Raw genomic sequence first — 20,918 nt, forward strand, 5'->3', positions numbered from 1 at the left:
ACTGTGTTAGATTCTCTGTTTCGCCAGATGTAGAGACTTATTGCACCAAGTCACTGTACTGCAATTAGCAAGTTAGTATCTTTTTTTACTTTATCAGATTGTTAAAAAAATATATAATTATAAGTGTGGAGGATAAAACAAGTGCTTGCAAGACTTAGTTTTATTATGCCTCATGAAAATCTCTCTAATTTATTTCTGAATGAATTAGCAATACCTTAATGATTTTTGCTGTTGATTTTATTCAAATAAACAGCAACAGCCAAAAGAATCTGCTAAACAGTGCCAATATTATTTGCCACAAAACCTTTTCTAGTGTTTCATGTGCTGATTTTGATGTTAAATGCATGCAGACATGATGGAGTGTTTCTGATAAAATCAACAAAGCCTGATGAAGCTGACAAACCAATCACAGTGACTTCCTTCTCCCTCTCAAACAGGCAGACTGGAAACGTTCTGACTTCAGGCAGAAACTAAATCCTTCAGCAGAGTCCCAGAACTTTGTTAGATTAAGGTTAGTATTTTTGTTTAAATTTTTGTCAGAATTACGCAACATTTTACATTCATCTCATGTTTTGAGTACTTTTGTTAAAACACCAAAAGTGTGTTGATTTATTACTTCTATTAATTTATCTTTGTCTAAACCCAGCTAATTCTAAAGCAAAGTAAGGCCTGGAACTGTGGATCAATTGAAATATTAATCTGATGACAGCAGCAATAAGATGTTTATCTTCTGTTAGTCGTTAAGTTTAGCAAAATAAAATGGTCGACAAGAGTGAGAAAATGGCAGCCTTCCGGGTTTCTGAAATGTGCTTGCTGATGCCTCTGTTTCCTTCTGTCTTTAGAAAAGCAACCAGCAGGTACAACACAATGAAATATCAGCTGGTGCTTCTTTCTCTTCTGGCAGGTATGTTTTTCTTACTGTTTATGCTCTTAATGAACCAAAGTAACATCTAACATTGCTTATTAGAGTAGGAAGTTCTGACCACAATTTATCACAGTCTTTTATTACAATCTGTCTCGAAGTATTTTCTTTCTGATCGTCTGAAATCAGTAAGGCACTTTAGACCACACAGCTAAGCTCAAAATTGTGAAAGCCATAAAATATTTCTTCCTCAATCAAAACGTTTGTTATTATAGAAAACGAGGCAGATATCTCTCAAAGGAAGAGAAAACTATGTATACAAAGCTCTATGTTATGTTGTCTTGTTCTGCATGTATACTTTTATGTACTTAATATTAATTATAATAGTCACCACTCTAATTCAGAAGAAGTAAGTCTTGAATTTGTCATAATTATAGTGGCTCTATATGCAAACTCAATGCATTTAATAAGTAATACTTTCAGACTCAGATCACTTGATAAATAGTTATCACATTTGATAAAGTTTAAAAAAATTGTATTACTCAAATAAACAACAGGAATGGTGTGTGGAAAGAATTGTGGATCAGCTTGCTTCTTTATTAACTCTGATAGCAAAATCAAAAATATGCCATTTTGATAATTTCTTCCCTTTTGTACCCTAGATCAGCCAATCAATTTCATATACCTGTGTACTTCATTACAGACTCTGTAGCTAAGTACTGTCTTACAAGTGTGAAAAAATGTCCATAAAAATACTCAACTCTCACATATAATTTTTATTATAAAAAAATAGTTAGGAGGACTTTTTATTGATTGTAGTCCTGATCCCAGTTATAGACAGTTGACCCTAAAAATCCTGACCAAATTAAAGTAGTTCTGAGTAATTTTCCCTGCTGGCAGGCTGCTGCCACAAAATTATGTGTTCAGTTATATTAAATTTAGTCAAATCACATGTTTTAACATTAGAAACATTTTTGATGTACCTAATATTTTCCATCTTCAGAAGATTTCAGTTCATCAGTACAAACCTGGCTTTAATAATAATAACAAAATTCTCATCTACCTACATGAACTGCCTCTGCTTGCCGAATAAATATGTATTGGTCATTTGGGAACTACACAGAAAATTTTAGGAGGTGAGAAAGGGGCCTTTGCAGCCTCTGGGTCTCCCCAGAGGCTGCAAAATTTAGAGTCTCTGGAACACTCAGGAATACTTCTCTTATCTATACAATTAATTAATCTAGAATTGCTAGCAATTTTTCAAGTCCTGTAAAAAAATTCCTCACACCATAATACTGCCACTACCATACTTCTGCTGTAGTAGAAAAAGGAAATTTTGTAGGACTACCCAAAAAAGTGGTCGCACTAACAAAAACAACAAAAAAAATCAATGTTTTTGGTCTTGTGTCACTGTTTTGGCTTGTTTTACATGTTTAAGAAATTTAGTAGATAATTGTTGTAAAAAATATTTATATGTTTTTTTTTTAAATTCTTGTGCACAATAACTATTGTCTGATCAGAAAATCGCTTTTTTGTGTATTCTCTAACTGGCTGCAAATTTTAATTATGTAAACAGACTTATTTACAGTTACAGTTTGCTTGAGTATTTGTCTGATAAATATCTGAGTCAGATTAGTTTGTGGTGGTCATTTCTTTTTTAATACCATTAGTTGAGCTCTAGTGGAATGTATGTTAAAAGCACTTGACACACATGTACAGTTTGTATACCTTGAAGTTTTTGCTTAGTTTAGTTTAGAACTATTTCTGGCACATATAACAGCAAGGTCTTTATTACAACTTTCTCTTCATTGCCTAAAATATTTAAAATACAGGACCAAAAGAAAGACCAGATTGAGTTTTTATTTTTGGTGGAGCTTTACATTCTTGTTGAGTTTTTCATTCTCATTGTGAAATATAATTGGTCAGGTTCATTCAATATTTATTTATGTTTCTTTTCATCTTTTTCTTTCAGCAATTAGCTTTGATAAGGCTAAAGGAGGTAAGAACACAGTTATGCAAAAAAATACAAAATTATTTTAAAATCATGCGCATCTAAAAACATTTTTATAAATACTGATTGACTAACTGTGTTTAACTGAAAGTTTCTTTTTTAAACAGCAGATAAAGAGATAAATGTTCAGGAGATTGCAGATGGAATCGAGCTGTCTTGTGGTGATAAGGGTCAAGTTCAAGGAAATGGCAAGAATGGGACAGTGCTGAAATTGGAATACCGTGATGATGAATCTGGAGAATACTCTTGTTATAGTGGCTCAAAAATCTACGTAAAATTTCGTAGTAAGTTCTACCTAAAGTGTTTCTCCCAAAGGTTTTGTGGGATGAAAGTGGTTTTATAGATAAGAATGTGCAATTTTATATACATATGTAATTTACATTTTATTTTGCTTGGAAAATCAGTGAAGATACCACTGTTTAAGAGATTACTTTGCTTAATTTCAGCGTGCGACAACTGTGTAGAGCTTGACGCCCCCTCTATTGTGGGCCTGGCAGTAGGAGACATTGTGGCTACTGTTGTGGTTGGAGTAGCTGTCTATCTCATTGCTTCTCAAGCTCGGACTGGTCAAGTTAAACCCACCAAGAAAAGTAAAAGTCTACCTGTCTATCTTTTATTTTCCATTTGTTGTACCATACACACTTTACTGAAACAAGATACTGATCCAGTTTGTTTTCTCTGTCTTGTTTTTCTCTGAGGGACATTTCCTCTACATACAACTAGTAAAACTTACTTGTGCAAGGTTTAAACAGTTCTATTAATTCTTAATGGAACTGTCATTGAGAAAAAGCATTCTTCAGTGGTACTAGATTTAAACTCTGATGAGAGTGATAAACCAAGATTAACCCCTTTGTATGGCTTAATATGAAAATAAGTTTCTAATGCAGACAACACAAAATGGTACGTGAAGAATTTGGTAGCATGTTGGGATAATCAAGAGGCTGAGTTGTGGTGGTTGAGGTTTTTTTTTCTTCTAAATTCTGAAAATGGTCAAATTTACACAAAAAACCCCCCAATAGTTTCTAAAAGAAAGTGAGCTGTTACGTTAAATACCAACATAACAGCCATTGCAGGCTCATTCCAACATGAGCTTGCAGGCCGATGTTGGATGATGAGCAGGTGCTCTGGGTCACCTGTACATGTCATTTACACCTGTTTGCAGAGAATGAGCCACAAACGTATTACTATATCACAATAAGACTGAAAAAGCTTCAAGTCATATAAAAACATGAAGAGAACAAGTTTTTCTCTTCTTCTGGCATTTTGTCCTCTAGTCAATAAATTCTGATTTTAGCACATTTTCATGTAACAGACATTAATTTGATATGCCTCTTTCAGGACTTGCAGTTGTGACTATTGGGCTAATCAGAAACTTTCTTTTTTGCTTACCTTTGTGAACACAAAACTCTTTTGACTGAAAACAAAAGACATTTAAAATAGTTAATTGCCATAACAGCCACATAGAAATAGAACACCACCATTTATGTAAGGTTAGCAGAAGTCAAATAGTTTAAGGTTACAGTTAATCGGCACCCACCCCACAGAATCATGAAACTCATATTATATGGCCGACCTACAATAATATGTCACAGAATCTAATATGTTTGTTACATTCACAATTTTTCCTCAGTACATCAGAATCAGGAAAATCGAAATAAAAAGTTTATTTGAATTGCTCTTTAAGAATCACAAAAGCTTCAAACTCTCTTTACTTTGTTGACGACACACCTAATTCTGAAGAAAGCTCTAGGGGGAAAAAATCTGACTGTTGCACATCACATTAACACAATAAAACAAAGTTAAGTGTCTGTTGAAATCAGCCTGCCTGCTTGCATTAGGACTTTAAGTTTAATCAAATTATAGCTTCTTTGTCATGTTTCATCATCATTATAATTTCCCTCCTCAGGGTCTGACAAACAAAATCTGATTCATAATGAAGCACCCAGTGACCCCAGCTACCAGGTGAGCTAATTAATTAACAGCTATCAAAAGCATTTTGTTTTTTTTACTGTTTTTTTTTTCAGGTGCTTTTGGTGCATTTCTCAAAACAATTAGTGCAAAATGCAAGACCTGGTTGATAACCTGCAAATGTTTTTCACTTACTCAAAATGGTCAATCAATGCATTCCTGAAAAGTAAGTATTTGTGTCAATGAAAGTATCATTATCCATAAAATGAAAAGTCAGACACCATGTTTCTGAACAAGACTGGCAAATGTTAATATTATGACAACTCGCATTTTGTTTTCCAATACAAAACTATTTGATCCTGGTAACAATACCTGAAATGCTCAATTCAGCGCCAGAGCTTATTTGCATATCCATCTGAAATCTAGTGTTACTGTATTTTGTTAACTGAGTAAAAGACACTGAATTGATGCTTCACATTTTTACAGCATAATAGGTAGTAACAGAAACAATGAGATTGCAGATACAATCGGCCCTAATGAGTTCCTCCGCAGGGCGTCTGTGCTCTCCTTTAAAGATGGGGTGATGGGAACTGCTGCTCCTCCTCTTTGAGAGCAGACTTTGGCATCGATGCCTCCACATTGTCTCTGTGATGATGAAGTGTTTAAGGTACATCCCACTGGGACGAGCTAAGAAGACCCGGGACATGCTGGAGGGACCTTGATTCCCTGCTGGCCTGAGATTTCTCCAGAGGAGCTGGTCCAAGCTGCCAGTTATAGGGGAGTATAGTTGGCTTTGACAGAGATAACAATGAGAAAGTGCAAAATCAGTAGAGAAGTGTATGGAGACAATTGATGGATGTGCATTAATATGCAATTTCTTTGAATGAACGACAGACTGCTTCTGTGATGAGCACAAATACTAAATGCTGTAGAGGTTGAGCTAACAGCTATGAGAACTGCACTTCTGATTAGAGAAATGCCCCAAAGCACATGAAAAAAAACACTGTAATTATCAGCCTATCATTGATCTCACTGTCCCCAAATTCACTGTGGCCATTACTGTTTCAGCCACTGACGTACAGGAGAGGAAAAGATGAATATGATGTACTCAACAAAAAGTAGAACGGAGGTCCATGCTTACTCTCGACTGCAAGCAAACTTCTACCGGAGGAAACAACCGGCCCTGCTTCCTGAGTCTCCATCAGGACGGTGTGATATGTGTACAACCTGTTCTGTCCTCAACTGATGTAATTTGCTGTGTTTAGCATTGTCTTTGAAAACAATTTCTATTTGTCATTTATGATGCTTTGAACATGGGTCTCTTTCTGACCCTTTGGATGAACTCAGTATGTCAGCCAATGGAAAATATTTAATTCCATGTTGATTTTTGTAACTGATGAAAAGCTTCTTAAGTTACGTTCATGTTTCAAAGGTGGAAAGTTGGTAAATTGGAACATTTGAAATTAAGTAAATATTTGTCGCTGGTCAAATAAAGTGTACTATTATTGCTTATACTTCAGTTGTTGATTATTAGACTGCAAGTTTTAAACAGGCTCATTTATGTTACATTATCTATTCTGGTTTTATTGCATGTTTTTGTCTTTTTCGCATTTTTGTTTCCTCATGAAAGATCAACAAAAATAATACAGGATTGTGGAAGGAAAATTATGGATGTTTTTCAAAATATTTTTTACAAAAAAAAAAAAAAAATGTGTATTTGTATTCAGTCTTGCTGAGTCTCTTATCCTGAGGTCTTTCCTACAAGTGTATTTTGATATGTCTCCACCAGCTAGAAAGTAAAGTGGTTTGTCATGTCGTGGAAGGTTTACTGATGGGTTGAAATCATCCAGTTCTTGTATGATGGTTGGAAAATGTTCTTTAAAATTGTGAAAGCTTGTTTTTTTCCCCAAAAAAACTTTATCCCTGATCTGTCTGCTTCCCAACCCCACCCTCAATCAGGATATTTCTTCATTGTATTTAAGAAACAAACAGCAAATTGTTATTGCTTTTGTCTACATATATAGTGTATTAAACCACAGTTTTTCAAACTATGAGCATTTTAGTGTTGTTTTTCTGAAATGTTCACTGTGTTCTCATGGAGATTCTTCTAATTTATAATCATTTTCTTCTAACTTTGATCAAAGGGGGAAAAGGGGTGAGTCACGACCGATCTTTCCTTTTGAACGCTTTTGCACTCAACCAATAAAGACTCTTATTGGCGTGATGTTCAAATCAATGCTAATTGAATTTTTCAAACTTCTAAATGCTTTCCATCCTTGTCCAGTGTGTTTTAAAGTTGTTTCCATTTTTAAGACACCATGATCACAAAACAATTAGGGAATTACTACGGCTTTAAGACACATGGTTCAGTGCTAGAGCAGGTGCACTATATACATTAGGTTACAATCCTCAACATAGTTTTCAATAGTTTGAATCCTGGCCCTGGGCTATTTATTACATGTCTTCCCCTTCTTCCTGTTTAACTACTAATGAATAAAGGTTACTAGAACCGCAAAAACATTTTATGAAAAAATATAAATGGCATCTGATCAGAAAGCCTTGTTTAGGTTTTGGGTTTACATTTAGAGAAATAAGGGAGACATAGAACATGTATTAATGGAAAAACAATAGTAAATGTTAATAAGCAGACTGTACTACTGCAACAAGGACAGGAAACTGAAGAGAGGACTTTACCAACAAATTAACATTATTATAGGGTTAGTTCAGTAATCTGGTAGGAGGAAACCAGAGTCTTTGAGGAGGATAAAATAAAGTATCTTAGCTTCCAGCCTGGTAACAAATGCGTCTTTTTTTTTCTTTAAATTTAACCGAAAGTGAGAGACTGCTTCATACAGCTGGGCTGAGTAAACCAAACCCTAATCATCCCCCACACGCACTCATACTAAATCAACTTCTACCTAAAAGCATGCACACACCCACGCCCACACTCCCTCCCCACACACACACACACACACTTTAATGATACAGCGCACATATACTTTGAACACGAGTATCTACACTGGTGCACGGATGTTCTGTCACACAAGCAGATGAGCAGATGTAGGTCTGTGTGTGGGAGCGGTTTGACTTGACACAGTGTCATAGAAGAAACCATCATTTAGATTTCTACACTGTCACACAAAAAACAGCAGATGTAAATGAAGATAACTGAGCAGCAAGAGGTGGAGTGTTTCCACAAAGCGATACAACATGAGCTGCTTTACAATAAGTGTGATCAATAAAAATCTACATTTCAGAGAACTATTGCATCACATTTCATGCTTTCATTTCCATTTAGTCTAACTGCTCTCTGTCACTGCTGGGAAGAACAAACAGAAAGCAGAAACATTATGTGACACAACCTTTCCATCCTATCTCTTATAATGTGAAATATTCAGAGACTTGTTGAATGTTTCCATCACGTCTGTCTTACATGAGACATGAAGGGAGACAACGAGACACTAGTGGTGATTGTGTTCTTTAGGTGGTGTACTGCGGATATGACATGCGGATTTGAAACTGCCTCATGAATCACACGGTTTATCTGTTGAGCCATCGCGGTATCATTTCTAACCATACACAGAAAGAAAAATGAGAAGATGTTTAACCATGTTTATTTCAATTAGAGACACTTAATACAGAGAAAAATATAAAAACAAAAAGAAGAAAAGAGAATGAAGTAAAACGGCTGACAAAACGTGCTGCTTGTACAATATAAACATCAGTAAAAGCACAAATACAGTTAGAAAAGCAATAAAGCAAATAACTGTTTGAGTTTGATCATACAAGTTTGATATTTATTGAATCTAATAAAAAGTTTGAATATTCAAAGCATAATACATATAATATAGAGTGGCAAGATGCCCTTAATTGGTAAAACTGAAAGTTGTAATTAGTTGTAAAAACTTAAACCAGTCCACCTTTGTGCTTTCTAAGGTTTACATATATAAACTTTCTGTCTTTGATAGTTTGAAACATATTTCACATTTACCTTAAGCTGTTTTTTAAAATTTTCTTGAGACATGAGTTGTGCCATGTAAATAAACTGGACGTAAATGAATAAAACATAACCTATAGAAACCCCAGATACATAAAAATAAAGCTGTACTTTTTAAAATCATTCCTATATAACATATTAACTTTGTTTTTAACACATCTCCCATAAATTATTATTTCACTTATGCTGTTTAAACTGTTTTAATAGACAAGTAGAACAAAATGGTTTGTGTCAACTGTCAACAATGTTTATTGTTTTGTTTTAATGTTTTAAGGTTGCATGTGTTTTGAAATCATAAAATAACTTCAACCTGGCATAATGTACAAGGACTGCACATTTCCTCTATTCGGTATGAAGCTACACCTTTGATGAATTTGGGATTTGCAATAAAGCAAAATGAAAATATGTGAGGATGTATGTAAGGAGTTTTATAATTGTAGAGGAGATGTCTTTATCCAGTCCTGTTCACCAAACCACTGTTCACAACAGTAGAGTAGGTGTCCTGTGATCGAGTGTTAGGGTTGAGTGTCTGTAAAAAACAAACAGAAAACATTTTGTAACATGGTTGGATCACAGTGACTTTCAAATTAAATTTATTAATCTGACAGAGACAATATGCAAAATAAAAACAAACAAAAAATTATTAATGAAAGATGCTAAAATGTGTGCTCTCAAATTATGGCATAAAAATTCCCCCATAAACTAGCCCCTTATTCTGCGCTTAGCAAGAATTTAATCAAATGGAATAGCGCAGGACGGCAATGGTTCTGTGCACCAGGTTTAGCTTAAAACAGCTTCTATCTATAATCTCTGAGCATGAAAGTTAATATCAGTCTAACATAATACGACATACATTTAATAACCACACACACCCTATTTACAATCACTGACCAAGTTGTAAAATTATCACAATAAAAACAGTACTAAATTGTGTAATTACAGTTTTCATTTTCAGTTCTGGCACTGCTGGTTTTCTAATAGCATTTTCCTAACATGAGAAAAATCCTCAGGTCAGCAGAGAGTTTTAGACTTTCTGGGAGTTTATTCAGTTCTTAAATACCTTTGATTTAGAAGGTTTTCTGTGCAAAGGCTGAAAGACACTTGGGTTTCAGTGGTGGAGCAGTAATATTCACAATTATAAAAACAAGCCTCCCATTAGAATACACAACTAAATTGATCAAGTTTTATATCTGGCTTTTATCTATCACTTTTACGGCTTGGTCGTACAGGGATTTTAGAGGTTTTATTGTTATCTCATTTGGTTCAGAGCAACACAAAATACAGTAATTAATTAGAGTAACAAGATCTCACAATATTTCTCGTTGAGGTAAATTCCATCTCGTAAGCGCTTGCCAGTTACAGTCACTATGGCTTTGCATGAAGAAGGTGGAATAGAAGATACTCAAACTACATTTAAATCATTTGTATGGCTGCATGTTGGATTTCCAGTTGGAATCATAAATGCAACAGAATGACAACCAAGACACGGATAATGTGTTAGTATTCCAAGTTGTTTAGGTGCAAAAAGAGGCAGAAAGCATCACCATAACAAACGATGGATAAATGTCTAATGGTACGTTAAGCTATGTAACAATCACACTCCACTCTGTCAATAACAACTGGGAAATCTCATATAGCAGACCATGCATAGTGCGAGAACTGTCCTGAGGTCTGAAGAGAAGAAAACAAATCAGAAAATGAAAAGTCACATGGTTAAATTTGAGGCACAATCTAAAAGAGAAGATTATAGGCCTTTTTAAAGCAAAATTTGATCTTGGAAGTTGTCGTTAAAGTAATATAAAAATTTATTTCCGTTTCGTTCTTGTAAAATCTGTTCATGCCTCATCTCATGAGTTTTAGGCATCGTTACACCCTAAGTAATTAATCTAAGAAACGGCTTCCAAATACATTTTTGCAGTGTCATAATTCTGTGTATTTCAAATGCGCCTAAAAACAAACTGTATTTTAAAGAATAAAAAAATGCATCAAAATGACTTTTGAACATAAATGTTGGATCCAAAACAAGTTGTAACTATCCTTTGACAATGGTCTGCATCAGGGGTCTCAAACTCCAGGCCTCGGGGGCCGCAGTCCTGCAACTTTTAGATGTGCCTCTGCTGCGCCACACCTGAATAGAATAATTAAGGCTCTGGAGAACTGGTCTACACAAGGTGGAGGTAATTAAGCCATTTCATTCCAGTGTTTTGTACTTGTGGCACATCTAAAAACTGCAGGATTGCGGCCTTCGAGGACCTGAGTTTGAGACCCCTGGTCTACATAGATGGGAGGGACAGACTTCTGTTTTCTAGTTATTGTAAAATACGTTGCCACTGTTTTATTTACATCTCTGTGACACTAGACAGAGTCACAGAGATAGTATTCTACCCCATATCGATAGAAAAGAAGTACTAAATGTTTTGCAGACAGATTGTAATTGTTGAGTTTCTTCTGTTCCACCAAGCAGCTGACCACGTCAAATGCCCTGTGTGTGTCCAAAAACACACACAGGGCATTTGAAAAGTTGTAGTTGTGTGTATTTAACAGATAATCCAGTTGTGATGAGTTAAATCAAATAAAGTGTTCTGATGTTAGAACTGAAGCCCATGCAATACATTAGATACATTTTGAATTATTTGGGTGAGCAAGGGATAAATCTTACAATGATACTGATAATGATGCTGATACTGGACAGTAAGACTGGCCCAAGAGTTTGTGGGACCCAAAACAGAACTGTGTTTGGGCCCCAAGCAGAGTTGAAAAAAACACTCTCTCCAGCATTACTTATATTTCTTTTAAATTTGCCATTCTCAATTGTTTGCCCAGCTTAAATTTAACACAAAATTTTTTTTTGTTAACTAGTGAGCTTGAAATAAACTCTCTAAATCCAATGGATGATAAAATCCAATGAGATACTTGATATTATTAATTAAATAAACACTTGTATAAAGGAGGTAGTTCAAAGCCAAATGTACATTCTGATTTAAGTAGATTTGTTTGGTTGAACTTACCTACATCTGTAACATTTTATATCAAGTTGTCTTTGTCATAAGTCAAGTAACCTACTCTCAAATAATGGTAATGGCGTGCTTTGAATCATCTTATTTGGGTATGATTTTTTAATTTGAGCATAATAAAAAAAATCACTGCATATATGACTTATAGTGAAGCGCAATAATAAAATTTCTGTAATGTAATAAGTAATTATTAAAGAGACAGTCAGTCTGTCTTGAAAAGTTTTTGACAATACTTACCTCATACTCAGTAGATGCACCATGTGGAGCCCGGGGCCCAGGTCTTGGAGTCACTAGAGGACATAAAGAGAAACAATGCAATGATTTTTAAACTTTCCACTCCACTTTAATCAAGGGACATGCAGTACAGCCTTACGTTTAATAGAGGAGGTTTGTCCATCTGAGTTTTTCTTCTTGGAGCACTTATAGACAATCATCATCAGAACAGCGGTCCCAATTACATTCACAACAATGAAAGTCAGAAAGAACATTGGACCCAGTTCAAAGCAGTTCTTACAGGCTGATGGGGAAATTACAACAATGGCACATGAGTTAGTCCTGTAATTAACACAGGTGGCAAAAAATTTAAAGATGTTTTTACTTACCTTTTCCTTTGATATAGAAATGATAATTCATTGTTTTAGGGTCCTGGTCATTGTTCTTGTGTTGACATCTGTATTGGACTGGGCGTTCATATCTAAATTTAAATTCATTTGGTTGATTTACTGCAAGTGGTGACGTTTCTTGAGTTGATTTTTCATTGTACCAGGTCATGCCATGACTTTCAGGACAGGTTAGTGTGACGTCCTCTCTCCAGAATGTTGCTCCTCCTTTAACAGTTGTACAGTTATAAAGTTACTTTTTTGCATATGTTATAGTTTAAAACCTTATAATAAACCAAAGTTTTCAACCTCTTAGTACTTATCACACAGAACCAGAAAGCTCTCACAGCTGTTATAGGCTCTCATATAAATGTTTATGCATGTCAGATTTTTTCTCAGTTTCTTTAAAGCGCACAATGATCATTTTATAGAACTGTACTCAAAAGTGTTCCAATCAACACCTTATAACTGAAAAAAAGTATTATCAGAATCTGTCGATAAATAATAAGAAAGAACAAGATTGTAAGCAGTCAAGAAACATTAACATAGGAAATGGAGTTGATACTAACAAATACCATGTCTGGAAACAATATCTGCTTTAGTCTTCAGTCGAAAGAGACTGAATTGATCCAACTCTACAGTGTAAAGCAACATCAGGTAATATTGTGCCATATTTACCAGTTTCAGCCTTCACGGAGGTCGCAAACATGAAGATGACAACGAACACAGCCTGAGCAGCCATCCTAAATAATCCTTATTGTCTGATTCTGAATGTTTTTTTAGGTTTAGGTCAAATCTGTAAAACTCTCTAAAAAGATATGCTTTACATCAAACTGTCTTTTCAGAAAGCCAGAACGATTCAAAATGGAGCTGATGGTTGTCTTCCTGACACTGTCTCTAGTGAAGATCCACTCTCACACATACACACTCATGCACACAGGAAGTGTTTCCTTTTTTTTTCAAGATGAGTTCACAAACCCTAAAACAAAGTCTACATGCAGTACCGTGTGCAGAGTAAAACTCGTGTTTTGTTGTTGTCCATTCCCTGTAAAACAATTGCTTAGTTTATGAGTTTATTAGTTTTATTAATATGTTTATGACTTATGTCATAAACATATGAATATAAGGAATCCCTTTACGTTAAAATCTTGTGTTGTTAAATGTTCTCTTCCTGTTCTTAAGTGTGCCTTCTATTTATTTAATTTCATTTGCTCCCATTTGTTTGAGTCATCTGGTTGTTTACTTGTTGCTACACCTCAAGTCTGCTGCATTATGTTTATCTGGAAATCATGTTCGGCCAGGAGATTTTTCAAAGTTAAAATATTGACATATTTTTTTTTTCTTCATTTTATCAACCTCACTCTAGAAAAGCACACTGTTTAGGGACACATCTCACCCACTAAGCAGCTGACTTCAAACCCTCTACCTAAAATGCAACAAACAGATGCATTTTACCAATGTTTTTCTGGTTTTCTTTCATTTTTCTCTCTCTCCAGACTTACAAAATATACTCCTATTGCCTTTGCAAAAAATAAAATATAATGTATAAAATTGGCAGTTAAATATTTGGAAGAGTTTTGTGCAAGTTAGGGTACAAATGTAATCTCTGTATCCTCATAAAAATATATAAATAAAGCTTATTGGTGTATCCTTTAGTACACGTCTGCCACCTAGTGGTTTAACTCAACAGAAAGACTTCTGTCTTTCAATGAAAACAAATAATCCTTTATTTCTCAGAGAAAAGCAGAATAACCAACAACAACTTCATATAGGAAAAAGGAAAAGTAGATAAAGCCTGATTTTACAGTAAATATGGGAATTTATTACTTTTACACAGATTACAAGCAATGATATTGTGAAGCCATGAAAAGATATGTTACATAGCTATGAATTATAAAATATACTGAGTTGCAATTCAAAGTCAAAATAAAAAGGAAAATAATATTTCAATCAAACAGTTTAAACATCATCCTTAATAAAAGAAATTAGTTTTCTTTGAAGGATTCCTCTGTACCACGCTTACTATCTAAGTGGTTTGCTAGCTTTTGTTTCACAGCATTGAAAAGTAGAAAATGTCTGCAAAATGACTCGTCTCTATCCACTTATTTGTCTATCGCAAAACTAAGTACAGAAATACATAGAATAAATTACATATGCATGAACAAATTAGATATTTTTACTTTCAGCCCTGCTTTTGAAATTCTACCACTCGTTTTCTGCACAATTTTTGAACAGCTGCGCAATTTAACATTAAAAAACACAAATGATTACAAATCGTTTTAAACTAATTTTACAATGTTCAGTTTTAATGAAGTTAAATCTAATATAATGCCTGGTAATTCCTTGCTATTTCATGCTATCAGTTTATAAATGTTTGCCTTCTTCTGACCTTCCTGATGATGGACATCTACCCTGTCCTGTGCACCAGAGTGGAGTAAGTTTCCGTTTTTTGAGTGTTGGAGTTCAGTGACTGCCGAGACACAATCCAAAACCAAAAGTTTTAAAATGAATGTGTTACAATGTGCAAATAAAACAATAAATTACAGTAATATGCAAACAAACAACAAATAAATAATTAAAACAAAGTGTTCACAAATCACCCAATACATAAGCGCAAATGTGAATAAAACAAACAAATAAATAAATGTCCTCAAGTCAGTCATCCAATACACATAAATTAGCCACTAAATAAAATAAAATAAAACATTTAGCTACAAAATCCCCATGTATTAAGGGGTGTTAGTTGTAAGGTATAATGCCTTCCAAATGTGTTTTTTTGAAGAACAATGGATCCTCAGTAAATTTTCAAGTGTCATAACTGATCACAATTATTTTCAAATAGAGGAAACACTCAGACCATACTGGAACTTTATGATGTACTCAATAATAAATTACCAAAGGGTTAAAGGCATTTTTAATGATGGCTTCTTATAAAAAGACTATCTTTATTATGCTGAAACTAAATATTATTTGTTCCGTGTAAAATAGTTTAATTAAAAAAAAGTTGGTGTTAATAGAAATAATTGCTTCTCTGTGTAAAATCTGTGAGCTTGGTGCTGACTCAGCTCAATTATCATACATTTTCCATTTTCTGAACGATCTACTTTCTGCTAAATAGAAGGATTTTACTAAATAGGCACACTTTGCACAATCCTATTTTTTAAAAAAAACTGATGTCTTTAAGAAAACGGTTACGCTAAATAAACGGCTCTTTTGATTGTATATGTAACTTACTTACATCTACAGTAAGTAAGAGAGTCAAAAAAAATTCTCTCATCAAACACCAAACAACAAAGCGTGTTTCTCACAACATGACTTTAGTAAACCCTGCTGTGAGAACCTGCTGTGGGTTCAATGAGAAGGATTCTTATCACTTTAATATATATATATATATATATATATATATATATATATATATATATATATATATATATATATATATATATATATATATATATATATATATATATATATATATATATGTATATATATACATAAACATTTTTTTCTTGTACAAAAAAGCTTTAGTTTGGAGGATTTGATTAGACCACAACATATTAGTATAATGATGCTTCTTTTAGTTCAACAAGATGAGAAAAATGCCAGACAAAACAGACTTTATGTGATACGGTTCCTGTCAATACCCACCTCATAGGCAGAAGATTGGTCCCCTTGAAGCCGGGTTCTACGTGCTTAAAGAAATAAAGATAATAAATATTAATTAATTCCAAGGATTTTATGAGTACTTGGGCCCAAGGGCCAGAAACTGGGATAAGATCTTAAGTTCATTCCTACCTCTTGAGGTTTGAAGCGGTACATTTGTGTGTTTCTTCTTGGTGCAAACGTAGATTATCCTCATCACCACTGCAGTCCCGATCACATCCACGAGAATCACCAGCATGAACAGGAATCCATCCACCTCAAAGCAGTTTTTACAGGCTGGAGAAGAAAAGTGATCCGTCAAACAACAGGTCTGTACGAGGCCTCAAAATTAAATCTGGTTTTACTCACCCTTCCCTTTTACGAAGAAGTAGTATTTTGTCTTCCCCCCTTCATCATTGTCATATTCACAATAATGTTGGGACTGGCCTTTAAAGTGGAATTCATAAGTTTTACCAGATCCTAAAGCATTTTCATTTTCCTTGTTATTTGTCCATGTTCCGTTTTCTGGACAGGTCAGTGTAACCTGGTCTCTCCAGAATGAGATTCCTCCTTCAACCACAAACACAATTAATCAATAACTTTATAATCATTTAAGTCCAGAATGTTTACATCCATTTCTGTTAAAATTGTGATCGATCAAAGACGCTAAAGGGTTTGCATATGGTATATTTAGAGCTGAAATATGTATTTGTCCAACCACCAGACAAATAAATGAAATATTTCAACTTTACAGTAAAATTAAAGACTGGTTGCAGGACATGTTGGTGCTTACCTTTTTGAGATTCCACTGTGGCTAAAAACATGAAAAGGACAATGAACATGACCTGAACACCCATCCTGCGTGTTTCTTTATCCGTCTGGAGTTTGGATCAAATCTGTGAAGTCTGAATTATACTCAGCAGTCTGGTTAATGACAGTCTGAAGCTCTCTCTCTCTCTCTCTCTCTCTGTGCTCTCTCGCTTGTGCGCACTAATAAATTTACAAAAGACACCCACATTTAGCCTTACAGGAAGTGTGTAGTTTTTCAAGAGGATTTCACTGTTCATTGAAGTCAAACTGAAGTGAAGCTTGGAGAAAGAAACATTTTGAGTCCTGACTTATTCCAGATCAAAACAATCTGGAGAAGAAGCAGGAATAAAAAAGTAACAGATTTAGGCAAATAATACACTGGAAACTCTAGATGAGAATTATGTGATCAAGAAGGCAATTTGAATATGAAAACAAGTTTTCCCAGAAAAAATCAAGACCCGGTCCACCACAATTAGAAAGTATTGCTCACTATTATCTACAGCAACTGCGCTAGAAGTATTGTATCATGATGACATTTTAATGAAATAAAAAAGTAAGAGAGCAAGATTTCTGTGGGGCACCTTCTTGGTTAGCATGATGGAGACAACTGATGGATTGGATTATTAGAAGAGTTTATTTTATTTTATCTTTCATTATGACTTAAGAGAGAACATTATTTGGTGCCTTTTACCTTCAGAAATTATGTTCTGGGTCCTTAAACCAACACGGCAGCACTGGCACCCCTTATATTACTCCACTGCGATCTATTGGGTCAGTGTCTCCAGGGTTAGTCTCGACAAATGTTCAGAGTGTCCAAACGTTAATGTTAATGTCGCCCAACTATTCTGTTTATTTATATAGCACTTCAAAATTAATGTCATATCAAAGAACTGTACAAGAAAAAAAAAAAACAGGTCAATTTAATTTCTAAAGAAATTAAATGATTATAAAGAAAAATACAATAATTTCATACCAATTTGACTGATCAGATTTAATGACTCAGTCCAGTCTAGAATAATTTATAATGACAATTTGGGAGTCTATTAGAAAAAAGCCACACTGAGGCGCGATCTACTATAATGAGCAAGCATGTGGTGACAGTAGAAACAACCGGCTCCATTTTAACAGCACATTATATTATAGTTATATTATCTAAGACGCTATTAATTGTGTTTGGGTGATGCTGTTAATCCTACCAACAAATCAATGTCAGGGTTTCAAGAGGTGTTTCAGCTCCGGCTATAAAAATTTATGTCTGGAACCTTCACATGATGTTCATTTTTTGGGTAAAAAAAGATTCACTGTATTCATATTCAAAGATTGCTTTAAATAGTTTATTTATAATAATATTTAGTACTTTTTGGAAAAAGAAGCTTGTATTTGTGTGATTTAAGAAAAAACTTCTTCTGTTTTTGTTGCATGCTTGTTAGGTTCACAATGAAAGAACAATGTATTTCTGTGTAATATACATTAAATATAAAGAGTCATTGGTGATTTATAGTATTCATAACTGTTAAAATAGAGAGAATATTCTGGGTTCAATGTCAATTATTTTACCAGTGCCTAATGCATTGATAAGCTCGTGTATACGAGAGCTGACAGCAGGTAACAGATAACTGGCATCAGTGTTCTTCCCTCATGCAAAGAAATAGAAAAGCTAATGGTTTAGCAAATGTATCTATCAGAGTTTAGTAGGTTCTGCTTTCTGTGTCTCATTGTTTTTGTGCGTTTTGGGTCTCATATCATTTACTGTAAATTTCCCCCTGGTTAATGAGCGAACTCTTTGTCTCATTTTGTTTATCGCTTTGGGTTTTGATAACAATCATTTTGGTTTTGTCTTTAATAGCTCTTGTCACATTTCCTGTTTCCATTCTCTTTGCTTTCTGCCCTCACACCCAGCCTGTGAATAATTACAAAAGCTTTCATGCATCTTGACATTTACTTTCGCAGTGAATTTTATTTTTAGGGTTTCAGTTGCTCCTTTGTCTGTGCTGCTTTGTGTATTCTTCTTTCTTGCTGCTACACCTCTATTGTATTGTGTTCAGCTTACTTCATTTCACTGGAGCATTGCAGCTGTTGTATCCTCCTCCTTAAAGATTATTTTATAATGTGCTATTAATTTTTGATTGTCAAATTTGCAATCTGTGTTATATTGCTGGGTATTAAACAGGTAAAACCCCAATTTAATCAGGCAATAGTAAAAATGCACTAATTTACACTTTGACATAATGTTTTTGTAAATTTGCAATTAAAGGCACTGTAAATGTTTGTGACATAGACCTATGTTATGGTTGACAGCCTAACCCAGTATGCATGGGGTCACACCTGTAATCCAACCCTGTTGTCCACATTTGACCAGGAAGCAGATGACAAAATAACCCACAAAGTCAGTTTTTTAATCTTGCACATTTTAGACATAAGCTCTCCGATCATTTTAAGAGTTCATGTAGAATTTAGCAACCACTGTATGCCGGAGGTTACTGTTCATCTAGAAGACAACTTTTTTCTAAGCTTTAACTGCCTGGTTGATGTCTTTGGATATTGCTTCATAATGTTCTTTCTTCATGGTGCCATCTATTCTAGAAAGTGCACCAGTTCCTCTGGCAGCAAAATAAAAGGAGGCTGCCACCTCCATATCTCACCGCTGGCATGGTCTTGCCAGGTTTACAAGTGTTCCCCTTTTTTACTCAAATGTGATGATGGTCATTATGGCTTTCTTGTGTTTCTTTTGAAGTAATGGCTTTCAGCCCATGTCTGTTCAAGGCACATTTTACTGTGAATAATGACCCTTCAAGGCAGCATCTTTACAAGGTCTTTGGCTTTTGTTCTGGGGTCTATTGGTATATTTTGGACCAAAAAGGATTCATCTGTGGGACGTATAACCAGTCTCCTTCTTGAGTGGTCTGATTGTTGGACAGTCCCATCATTTCTATACTTGCATTGTTTTAACAGACGAATGCGGCACCTTCAAATGTCTGAAAATTGTTTCCAGTGACTTTTTTCACTTTCCAGTCATGTCAAACAAGAAAACAGTGTGTTCCTGTCATTTCCCTTCTGTTAGTGGACTTCTTCTTTTGTTGTTTTCGGGTATAGATTTCTTATTTTCATTTTATTTCTTTCAGTTTGGTCATACGTGTGTTTTGGAATTGTTTTGCACTTAGTATTATCTTATTCTAGTTTATTCCTTCTCTTAGTTTAGTTTCTCTTGGATTAATTTTTGTTATACTTGGTAATTATTTCTCTTATTATTTAGGTTCTATATCTTTTAGCTTCATCTTTGTTTTGTCCTAGTCACTTTGCCATTTACTCTTCTTCTTCTCCCCTTTCCCAGCTGCTAATCATTTATCTCATATAGTCTCATTTGCTACCTTCCCAGCTGCAGTCAGTTCCTCTCTAACTGTATATATCCCTCCTGGACTCATTACTTGCCACTGGGTCCTTCCCTTTGCTCTGGGTGCACCATGCCACTGTTGCTCAGTGTTTCCCAACCCTGGAACTTAAGACACACTGCGGTGCATGTTTTAGATGTTTCCCTGATTTAAGACACCTGAATCAGATGACTGCAGTTCCACAAAAGTCTGTTATTCAGTCGTCAGATTAAATTATGTGTGCTTGAAGCAGGGAAATAACTAAAATGTGTAAGGCGGTGTGTCTTGAGGACCAGGGTTGGAAACACTCTGTCACATATTCTGCTTTCCCAATCTGCTCTTAAAGAGCTTAGTAAATAAATATCTGACCTACCCTTTAATTAAAATGGCAATTAGCAAATAAAAATAATTGTGGTTACTTTAATTTCCCTCAAATAAGAGGAATTTCTGATTTAACTTCAGACACAGAAGATTTTTATTTTATTTTTTTTTTATTTAGAGTAGGCTATTTTAAACTTCAACAGTAAGTGCATGGGCGCACTTGATGAAAGTTAGTGGAGATTGTGGTGCTTCTCTGCCCCCATGTGGCTAAATGATGCAAAGTGATGCTTTTTCAAAGTAAGTTGTAGCAAACATTCTCTTCTAAAGTTTTGGAGGCAAATTCTTGCTTGTTTTTGTTTTATGAGCAAGGGCATTGAATATAAATA

At 34.7% G+C, this 20,918-nt stretch overlaps 3 protein-coding genes across 3 annotated transcripts; 1 reads left to right on the top strand and 2 right to left on the bottom strand.

Moving 5' to 3' along the window:
• Window positions 1-399: 399 nt before the first annotated feature.
• Window positions 400-6,832, top strand: LOC122832285 (T-cell surface glycoprotein CD3 gamma chain-like). The gene is made up of 7 exons (XM_044118875.1): window positions 400-511; window positions 843-904; window positions 2,835-2,861; window positions 2,981-3,157; window positions 3,320-3,463; window positions 4,780-4,835; window positions 5,850-6,832. Exons 2-7 carry the CDS (start codon window positions 868-870, stop codon window positions 5,901-5,903), a joined length of 495 nt encoding a protein of 164 aa, XP_043974810.1. The 5' UTR covers window positions 400-511; window positions 843-867; the 3' UTR covers window positions 5,904-6,832.
• Window positions 6,833-8,379: 1,547 nt separating this feature from the next.
• On the bottom strand, window positions 8,380-13,400 carry LOC122832286 (T-cell surface glycoprotein CD3 epsilon chain-like). The gene is made up of 5 exons (XM_044118877.1): window positions 13,070-13,400; window positions 12,395-12,619; window positions 12,166-12,309; window positions 12,030-12,082; window positions 8,380-9,307 (listed from the first exon to the last, which is right to left on the bottom strand). Exons 1-5 carry the CDS (start codon window positions 13,131-13,133, stop codon window positions 9,230-9,232), a joined length of 564 nt encoding a protein of 187 aa, XP_043974812.1. The 5' UTR covers window positions 13,134-13,400; the 3' UTR covers window positions 8,380-9,229.
• An 818-nt stretch (window positions 13,401-14,218) lies between these two features.
• LOC122832288 (T-cell surface glycoprotein CD3 epsilon chain-like) lies at window positions 14,219-16,965 on the bottom strand. Its single transcript, XM_044118878.1, has 5 exons — window positions 16,827-16,965; window positions 16,403-16,603; window positions 16,187-16,330; window positions 16,040-16,083; window positions 14,219-14,861 (listed from the first exon to the last, which is right to left on the bottom strand). Exons 1-5 carry the CDS (start codon window positions 16,888-16,890, stop codon window positions 14,799-14,801), a joined length of 516 nt encoding a protein of 171 aa, XP_043974813.1. The 5' UTR covers window positions 16,891-16,965; the 3' UTR covers window positions 14,219-14,798.
• Between the last annotated feature and the right edge of the window lie 3,953 nt (window positions 16,966-20,918).

The sequence above is a fragment of the Gambusia affinis genome, linkage group LG06 (assembly GCF_019740435.1).
Source record: "Gambusia affinis linkage group LG06, SWU_Gaff_1.0, whole genome shotgun sequence".
NCBI classification, from domain to species: domain Eukaryota; kingdom Metazoa; phylum Chordata; class Actinopteri; order Cyprinodontiformes; family Poeciliidae; genus Gambusia; species Gambusia affinis.

Excerpts from the sequence above, each read along its gene's own strand:
- LOC122832288 (XM_044118878.1), bottom strand. The coding sequence starts at position 16,890 with ATGGGTGTTCAGGTCATGTTCATTGTCCTTTTCATGTTTTTAGCCACA. Across the intron at positions 16,604-16,826 it reads CACAGTGGAATCTCAAAAAG|GAGGAATCTCATTCTGGAGA; the intron begins GTAAGCACCAAC and ends TTGTGGTTGAAG. Across the intron at positions 14,862-16,039 it reads ACCAATCTTCTGCCTATGAG|TCACTGAACTCCAACACTCA; the intron begins GTGGGTATTGAC and ends GTGTCTCGGCAG.
- LOC122832285 (XM_044118875.1), top strand. The coding sequence starts at position 868 with ATGAAATATCAGCTGGTGCTTCTTTCTCTTCTGGCAG. Across the intron at positions 905-2,834 it reads GCTTCTTTCTCTTCTGGCAG|CAATTAGCTTTGATAAGGCT; the intron begins GTATGTTTTTCT and ends TTTTTCTTTCAG. Across the intron at positions 2,862-2,980 it reads CTTTGATAAGGCTAAAGGAG|CAGATAAAGAGATAAATGTT; the intron begins GTAAGAACACAG and ends TTTTTTAAACAG.
- LOC122832286 (XM_044118877.1), bottom strand. The coding sequence starts at position 13,133 with ATGGCTGCTCAGGCTGTGTTCGTTGTCATCTTCATGTTTGCGACCTCC. Across the intron at positions 12,310-12,394 it reads TTTCTATATCAAAGGAAAAG|CCTGTAAGAACTGCTTTGAA; the intron begins GTAAGTAAAAAC and ends TTTCCCCATCAG. Across the intron at positions 9,308-12,029 it reads GTGCATCTACTGAGTATGAG|ACACTCAACCCTAACACTCG; the intron begins GTAAGTATTGTC and ends TGTTTTTTACAG.